Genomic DNA, 9,508 nt, shown 5'->3' with positions numbered 1-9,508 from the left:
GGGGCGCGTCATACAAAAAAAATAATATATATATATATATATATATATATATATAGGCGTTATCTAAAAGAAGTTTACAAGAAAACATAGTTCAAGCCATGGCATAGTAATCTGCAATCCAAGATGAAAAGAAAAAATACTTACTTTCTAATGCCATTTCTCCATTATCAGGTTGGCAAACGATCAAATTTTCTATATTTACTCCCAAAGCCCTCGAGTAAGCTGGATCAAAAACATGTTCTGCATCCACTAGCATGGCATTCCCTCCTAATTTCTGCTTTTTTATCATGTCAGCAATAATGGTAAGATGGCAAAGAGGGACTATGCATACCACAAATATGGGAACACTGAGAAAGCTAGTTGAACATATTAAAGAGTGTTTTTGGAGCGTAATGATAAACAATGCCCTCTGCATCACAAAAGTATTACACACCTGTACTTCTGCAATTGCATGTAGAGCTAAAGTGGTTTTTCCGCTACTTTCTGGACCAAATATCTGTTCAAGTATCAAAGCAGTCATTCGCTAGAATTCAGCTTAAAAATGTGTTACTACTGGTTGAAGAAGAATTAAGCAGGCATATTCTTTGGGCATAATTATGAAGGTAGCAATCCAAGATAAAGGGAAAGCTAATGATCACTGACTACAAGAATCAAATTGAAAGTGTTGCACAACCTCATAAGAGTAATGGGATAACCTTTTCATCAATTCCCAAAACACATGCCCATTTAGGGCAACAAGATTTTGTTTGGTGGCAAAGCAATAAGCAGAAAGCCCCTTGAGTATAGAAAACCTAGAATGGCAATGGGTATGGAAGAAATTCTTTGAAATAGAATGATAGTGAATATCTAGTATGTGTCCTCTGACAGGTGATTTTGCCGCCAAATGGCAGCACAGGTAAACATTTATAAACGGGGCTCTTTGATTAGGTGGTTTTGCCACAAAATGATACTATTAAATTATAATTATGGCAAGAGTCAAACCCTTGAATAATGAATCATATGATATACTCAATAGGATACAAAGCTCTTTGCTAGCTAAGATTGACTCAAATTTGTCCCCTTAAGCAAACATTCACCTTTACTCTACAAGATACCCTTAGACAAAGCAACCCTCAACATCCGATAAGAATCTTTTGGTCAAGTTGGGTCTACTACCTCATTTGACTACGTAGACTAAGGATCATGCGGCTCAGGATGACGAAACCATGGGACTCTCCTTGAAAAATGCAGAAAGGTCATGGCGTGAATTTTTGGAGCCCACAAAAACCTTTATTAATTTTTTTACATGTCTATTAATACATTAATACAATCGACAACTATAAAGACAACAAAAGCTTTTCTTTGATCTCTTTTTTACTTCGCTAAAATCCTCTTATGAAAATTATCAAATAAAAGAATGTGAAAAATCATGACATAATCTATCACAGTCTTATTAAGAAAATCGTTGAGACAATTTGCAGCGACATTCATGACTAAGATGTTTTGAATGCCAAATATTCCAGTAACAACTATAAAGAAAGCTTATAAAACTAGCCAAAGATAAAAAACAACTTGATATTGATTTAATAAGTATCAAGAGAAATGAAAGTCCTGCTGAATGCCATAAAATATGGCAGATTGATGAATATAATATCATGAATATAACCAAGAAAATCAACATGCATGCAATTGTTTTCATCAAGCTTTCCATAATCCCAATTCAGCAGGTTATAATGTTAAAAAAATACCAAAAGCAGGTAGATGAAGAAGCATCATAAATGATAAATGGCAAATAATAAACCTCCAGTATGTTGAAGAGTACAAACATGATATGATGCACATACCTCTACAATCCTTCCTTTTGGAAGGCCACCGCCCAAAGCAAAATCCAATGTCAAGCAACCACTTGGGAAGGTCTCACTGAACAATATGATTTCTGAAGTATAAATATTCTTTCAAAGAAAACATGTTTAAGCACCATGCTTGCTCCAATAGATAAGATACGAAAAATGAACATACACTAAAGCGCCACCCATACTGCCTAATCTTGTAACACTTCCTTTCCCAAATGAATTATTGATGTCATTCATAGCTGCTTCCAGTGCTTTTTGCTGCATGAACATTCAAGTTATTTTCTAAATTCTTTGTAAGCTTCTTAGAAAGCATATGAGCAAACGTATCAAGAGAGACTATATATATATATATAATTTGCTATATCTGTTGGAATTTTCCTACAGATGATGGTATTCCAGGTTGACTGTGTTTTAAGAAGGTTGAAAATGGATGCTAACGAGGCTTATAAATGGATACACATTTCCTTTTTGTTCTGACACATAGTGCGGCAAAAAGCTCTAGTAAGAAGAATAAAATGTTTTCATGAAGTAACAGAGACTAGAAAATTCCTAGTAAATGACACTTGTTGAATGAAAACTAAGCTTCTGCATATAAATTATGAATTCCAGAGACACTATTTATGCTTCACAGGTATGGTAGAAACTTCATGAGTTACAACAAATGAAACTTGGTTGCAAGAATAGTTCCATGATCCCATTACAGACAAAACAAGAATAGATTCATATGAACTCCAAAAAAACCCATAAATTTAAAGCAAAATTAACACTACTTTTCAAAGTTATCAGATTTATAAATCAATGAAGAAATCACTAGTCGTTTGTCAGGAGGAGACTAGCAAATATTTGATCTGTTTCTTTCGTCACAGCTTTCCTTGGCCTGGTTTCTGCTAATAAAACTATGAAAACGAATGATGCAGCTTATTCACTATACTATACCCACGAGTTAGGATACCGTGGCTAACTACCAGATACGTCCCACTACCTACAGTACTATTTCTGTTATCTGCTTTTCTTATTTGCTTTATTTCTGGCAATTTAGTTATAGCAAAGTTACAGCCAATTACAGTTTCTAGAAGCTAATATATATATAGGAATTATGTGAGAAATGTAAGCAGTTTTTCATCTTCCTCTTCAATAGAAAAAACCTGAAGAGCTTATCTGCTCTGTTTTCTACTGTTCCATTGCCTGCGATTCTTTCTTCTCAGCTTCACGCAGATCTTGGCGGCATCAACGAAAGTAAAGATGTTCGCCAAGAAAATTTCTAGCTAGTACTTTCAGATATGTTCGTAGGTCTATTTTCAACATATCTCATTTCATTCAGGAGGCCTCTATACATTCATATTGGCTGTCTCATAGGCTGACAAGCAACCTCGTTTGTCTGCAGCTTATCATTCATCAGTAATAGTGCAGAAAAATATAGACAATGAAGAAAAAACTAAAAGTACTCTCTTTGATTCGGCTCTCATTGCCAATTTGAGTTTAAGCACACAGCTTCATTTCAATTTTCTTAAAATGATTAGCTGTTTTAGCACATATTAGACTATTTTGGCAATAAAAAATAGAAAAATATCCAATCAATTCTTGGCAGTATCCAATTAACAAATAGTAATCTTTGAAATATGGGTGGCCAAAAATTATTAAGGGGTTGTTTGGTTTGCTGAAAAATAAATGCAATGTAAAATAAATGTGTATTTGAAATTTTGAATATGCGAAGTTACTTAGATGAGTGTAAAATGAACGCATGAGATTTTTTTTTATATGCCTTTAACCAAAATGAATATAGTGTAACACCTAAAGATGATGGTGAATTATCTAAAAAAAATGATGGTGGTTGGTGGCCAATAGTGGCAATGATGGCCTGCGGAGGTGCTGGCTAGAGGCATGGAGCACTAATGAGGTAGTGGTGGGTAATGACGCAGTACGACGACAGTGGATGATGATGGAGGTGGTTGGCGGCCCATCAACGGCTAGTGGCAGGGACGACAAGGAAGTTTGGTTGCGTAGAAAAGGTTTTTGCTCAAAACTAAGTGAGTTTGCTTCTCCTAAAATAAATGAACTAGAATCATTTACACTGCATTTGTAATGCTCAACATTGCATTCATTTTTCATCCACCCAAACACCAATATAATCAGAACCCCTGCGAAATACTTAAAAGTCATTTTACTTCAAACCAAACAATCCCTACGCTAAAAAAACAAGAACAGGTGTTATCAAATAGCTATGATTCACGTGAACATCAAGATACTTGAACATTTAAGCCGCACAATTCAGCTTTTAAATGAAATTACTAACTTCATTTTGCACTGACAAGTACACCATATTCTATTTTTAATCCCTACTCGTCGTAATTTATGCTTTTAATGATTTATCATATGCTGAAAGAGTTAAGTACACAACCAACAACATTCATGGATATTTCTTTGCATCGGCATTCTTTTAACAAACATTTGCAAGAGGTAAAAGAAGTGAACTCATGAAATCAGCCACAATAAGAACAACCTAATAACTAATCAATACTCCTGTTATAAGCTATAGATGTACCAAACAACATTGATCACACTAAACCCTTAAATCGCGTCACAATAAGTGATTCAAATACAACTGAAAAACTACAGGACTAAAAGAGAGAACTTTTCAGTGGAAAAAAATTATTTTTATTACTAAGCAACACCGGATTTCAAACAAAAACCTCGGTTGCACGGCATCTACATGACCTTGCAGAGTTTTCTGTTTCTAATAGAACAGCATGAAACCTACCCGCTCTATAGCTCGAAGGTCGGTGTCACTAGAAAGCGCGCCGTTTCCCTTGACGTCAAATTCGCATCGAGCTCTCCCCAGTGTCCTGCCAAAGCGAGGCACATACGTGGCCTTGGCGTATGAAGCCAGGATTGTCGGAGAAGAAAACACGAGAAGATGAGGATTTTGGGGAGGGAAGCTACACAATTTAAGGAGTGAAGCAGAATTCATTTCTTTGAAGCCAGTATTACAAATGCAGAGGAGAAGAAGAAACGAAAAGAAAGTTTTGACGCCTCCTAGAACGCTGCGCCAGAGAATGATCAACGTGCGATTGTGCGAAAAAGAGTGGACTGTGAGAGCAGTGAAAAGCTTCTTGACGTCTACAAAGAAGAAAGGAAAATCTTCAATGGAAAAAAATTCAAATGATCCCCCGATCGGGTCGATCCTCATCTGTTTTATTTTTGACATTCGATAAAATATAAATGAAAAGTTAAATATATATATTTTAATTATTTTAAATGATTTTTATCCGCATTATGTTAGACATTCCTTTTTTTAATTTTTAAAAATCCTATTAATTAATTTAATGGCAAAATTTCTGATTTTTTAACTTTTGAGATTAAATGCTTATTTATATCTCTATTTTTATTAAAATTATTTACAATATTAAAATATATCGTACATAGGTATTTATATGATTTAGTCACATAAAATATTGATCTTCTGATGACTAAATTAGGAGAATATATGCATAAGATTCAATCTATTTTAAGAAAGGTAGAGATAAACTTAAAAAATTTTGATTAGAAAATACAACAACAACATCAAGCCTTTATCCCACTACCTGGGGTCGACTACATGAATCCTTTTTCTCCATTATGTCCTATTAAAAGTCAAATTCTCATTTAAATCTAATAAAGAAATGTCATTCATAATATTTTCTAACCAAATCTTTTTAGGTCTACCCCTACATTTCTTAACACAAGTCAAATCTAATACCTCTACTCTCCTAACCGGATCATCGAAAGACCGCCTTTTTATGTGACAAAGAAAATAATATAAATAATTTTTTTTGTTAAATTTAAATGAAAATTTAACTCTTAATAAAAACACAATAAAAAAAATCCATCTAACCAATCTCATATAATGGGATAAGAATTTAATGTTTTTAATGTTGTTATATATAGATATTTATATATTATCTTACTTTTTAATAATATTAAATGATAATTATTAACTTAATATCAACTAAAATAATAAATTATTTACTTATTTTCTATATTCTCGTAATTCTAAGCCATCCATATTCTAAATATCTCATTAATTAAAAATTCACGATCTACAAGAAAATACATGAAGACTCTTTTTCAAAATCTTTTAAATACATCTTTACTATTAATAAAAAATATATATTTTTTTTTAAAAAAAGTCAAATTCTAACTATTGAAAATGAAATTACATATTTTATTAGCCAATGACATCCAAACCCTAACTAAAATGTCCTTTGAATAAACATCAAATTTAATTTATATCATTGATATCAATTGATAGACCCTCAATAAGATAATTATGAAATACTTACCTAATTTTACATGCCAATACTAAGAGTATAAACATTTAAACTTGTAGTGTATTCCTTTTTGGAGAGTATAAACATTTAAACTTGTAGTGTATTCCTTTTTGGACTTAATTTATAAACGAGCGGATTATTCTTCATAATTAGCAGGAGCATGAATTAATAAAAATTTAGATAGGATCGCCTGTCCTAAATTAAATGACACATTCTACTAAATGCACTAAATTTTTTGATGCATTTAGACTACGCAAAACAATTTAGTACATTTAGTAGAATGAGCCATTTAATTTCATGTGGTACTCGTTTTCTTTTGTTAAAAAATATCAATGAATTCATATATTAGTTAAACTAATTAAATTCACAAATCATCGCAAAGCAACATCACCTTCATTTGAACGGTTGACCATTGCCCAGCAAGCCGAGAGATTATTAGGTACGGAGTGCAGACGGGGAGAACCGTCCGCACACTAGTATAAAATCCAGCTAGGTACTATTCGGTACCGCTAGATACCACTAGGTACTGCTTGGTACCCTGTGTGTGTGCAGACGGTGCTCTCCCCGTCTACACTCCGCACCTAATAATTTTTCCAGCAAGCCAAATCGTACCTTAGCATTTCAGAGAAAAAAGGCCCCAGGAAGGCTTCTCCTATAAGAATAAATATATAGCATGATCGTTTTCATACTCTAAACTTAGAATCAAAGATTATATCAACAAGTATATAACTGTTCTCAGCACGAACTGATGTTAGTTCATGCAAATGATTAACTTAAAGAACAGTAGAACACATTTTAAGCGTTAAGCAGCATCAAAGAAATCTTTTCTTTAAGGTGATCCTCTAAAAATCTAGAGGAATCAACAACAAAAATATCAAGCCTTTGTCCCACTACGCGGGGTCGGCTACATGAATCCTTTTTCGCCATTGTGTCCGGTTAAAAGTCAAATTTTCATTTAAATCTAATAAAGAAAGATCATTTCTAATATTTTCTAACCAAGACTTTTTAGACCTACCTCTGCCTTTCTTAACATATGTCAAATCTAATACCTCAACTTTCCTTACCAAGTCATCGAAAGGCCTCCGTTTAATGTGACCAAACCATCTAAGGCAACTCTCTCTAATCTTATCTTCCACTGAATCTACTCCAACTTTTTCACGTATATGCTCATTTCATATCCTATTTCTAAGGTCATTCACCTAAACATCCTCATCTTTGCAACACTTAACTTAGGAAAAAAAATTGCCACACGTCAGCATTAATGTGTTGATATCTCAGTGAGTTAGAACTATGTTCTGAAAAGTCATTGAAAGGGCATTATACTTACATAAAGGAAAAGCAAGCACTTTTCAAGGATTCAAGTCACTTTATGGGAAAAATATGAATTTATTGAACCCAAAGAACACTGTCACAGCTTAGCACTAAACAGTTAGATCAAAGGTATACACAGAGGATAAAAAATAGAACAACTACCACTTTATGTATTGGCTATATTTGCATCAATTTTTCGTGCCACGATTGCTACATTTCTCGGTGACAGGGTCGGATCAAATAATGGAACCAACTGTACTTCTGCAAAATTACCATGCTCTTGAAGAAACAACAATCTATCTAGTAAAATATAAGTTTCAATCAGTGGCCCCAAGGAAGCGCGTAGAGACCAGTATGGACCTATGAATTCCTGCATGAAAAGGTAGAACGAATGATGATAAACAGGATTGAAGGTTTCAGAAATATCACCGCGATGAGGTAAGTAACATAATAGAAGATGACACTGACACAATTCATTAGCACATGAAAGCTCCAAAAATAACAATATTATGAGCAGCAATGAAGTATTAAATACACAGATGCTGTTTGAGAAAACTGAAATATCAGGCTAGTGCAATAACCATTTCTGCAAAACTCAATCTAACATATCAGAGGTATTTGGTTTACGTTAAGTAAAATTCTAATACTAATCTTCCTTACATTCTGCAGATAAAATAAGAAATATATAATAAGCTAAATTGAAGAAAATGATATCTTTGGTATGATCAGCCTTGAAGCCAAAATGACGCTTATCATTTTTAGATTTAAAGATAATCTCTCTAGAACCTGAGACCAAAAATAATCTTCCAAGGAATTACAAGATATTATTTAACATTACAAAGTTTCCTCAACAGCAACAAATCAACACTCCATCTTAAGGCTAAGATATTCATGGTGCATCAATTAAACTTAAACGTGCCACCTGTCTTTGCTGACAATTAGTACTTGGTTCCTTATTCTTCCTCTTGCTAATAGAACCTACCAAGGATAATACCTCCTCAATCACTAGAAGAGAATGTGGAAATTATTTGGAGGCTAGGCAGCCATGATGGGAAGATAGTTGAGCACAATAGGCGAGGTGGTGGCACCAATGATAAGGTTCAACACTCGACAGTGAGCAAATATGATACAAGTGAAAAAGAAGGGATAAATTTAGGAGCTTCAGCAAAAATAGGAAAAGGGTAAAAGAATAGACAGAGAAATGGAGAAAACTGACAAGGCAGTGAAGATTACGTATTCAAATACGAATATTATGAAATCATAGTTTAAGTCCGCTAAGCAACAAAATAGCCAAGTTAAAGCTAATCCAAAAAGAACCAAAAACTGTGCTTATAAAAGGACAACTAGCACTTTGGATCATCTATTATGAGTCTTGGTTTAGTTGTCCAATTTTGAAATACTCTTATAACTCCTAAAGAATGTTTTAATCTTTTTCTTAACCAATCCATTAATTAATAGTAAAAATCTAAATTACCCTTAGTAACATTGTGATATCTGGTTCCTGTGTATTTAGCCTCTCAGGTAGATTGAATGCAATGAAACTTCGAACACTATTGTTCTATTAACTTTAACTTAGCTCAAAAATGAAAAAAGACTCAGTCATAGTAGGATAAATATGGGCAAAGAGTATGATAGACCAAGTCAAAAGTCAAAATAATATCTAGAGTAGGTATCAAGAAAAGCATTGGGTAAAATCATACAAAGAAAGGTTTAGCTCTCATCCATAGTTCAATCAAGTTGAAGTCCTGTGGACTTTCCAACCCAAGATGCTTTAGTCCAGACTTGCTGAATTCTTCAAAGAGTACATATCTGTCAGAGCATGTAGAATATCGAGCTTCTTCATATACTTCAGAATGACAGGGCTGCTCTGAAAATGCTTTTGAGTTTGTACTTCTACTCTCTGCAGTGTAAAAATAAGCAAACTAAACTTAAATTTTGGATAGGATTCATCATGATTGATGATGTATTAACTATTCGTAAGTCAAAATGCATCCGATAGGAAATGCCTAGCAGGACCTTTTAGCGTTCTCCTGCCATCATGTTCTTCAGTTCCTTTAA

At 33.6% G+C, this 9,508-nt stretch overlaps 2 protein-coding genes across 2 annotated transcripts in view; both read right to left on the bottom strand.

Moving 5' to 3' along the window:
* The window catches only part of LOC110099733 (DNA repair protein recA homolog 1, chloroplastic), a 15,298-nt gene extending 10,279 nt beyond the window's left edge, over positions 1 to 5,019 (bottom strand). Inside the window, exons 1-5 of the mRNA XM_020826986.2 lie at positions 4,591 to 5,019; positions 1,999 to 2,090; positions 1,824 to 1,899; positions 434 to 496; positions 145 to 274 (exon numbers count right to left, since the gene is read on the bottom strand). Of these exons, the coding sequence (XP_020682645.1) occupies positions 145 to 274; positions 434 to 496; positions 1,824 to 1,899; positions 1,999 to 2,090; positions 4,591 to 5,019 (790 nt within the window). The remainder of the gene's footprint in view (positions 1 to 144; positions 275 to 433; positions 497 to 1,823; positions 1,900 to 1,998; positions 2,091 to 4,590) is intronic.
* A 2,398-nt stretch (positions 5,020 to 7,417) lies between these two features.
* LOC110099723 (protein RRNAD1) overlaps positions 7,418 to 9,508 on the bottom strand; it is a gene marked incomplete in the record, with an annotated part of 16,929 nt that continues 14,838 nt past the window's right edge. The window contains 2 exon segments of the mRNA XM_020826969.2: positions 7,418 to 7,820; positions 9,151 to 9,350. Coding sequence (XP_020682628.1) covers positions 7,617 to 7,820; positions 9,151 to 9,350 — 404 coding nt within the window.

The sequence above is a fragment of the Dendrobium catenatum genome, unplaced genomic scaffold (genome assembly GCF_001605985.2).
Source record: "Dendrobium catenatum unplaced genomic scaffold, ASM160598v2 fragScaff_scaffold_253, whole genome shotgun sequence".
NCBI lineage: Eukaryota > Viridiplantae > Streptophyta > Magnoliopsida > Asparagales > Orchidaceae > Dendrobium > Dendrobium catenatum.
The sequence above is the reverse complement of the archived record's forward strand: the minus strand, read 5'-3'. Positions and strand labels throughout refer to the sequence as shown.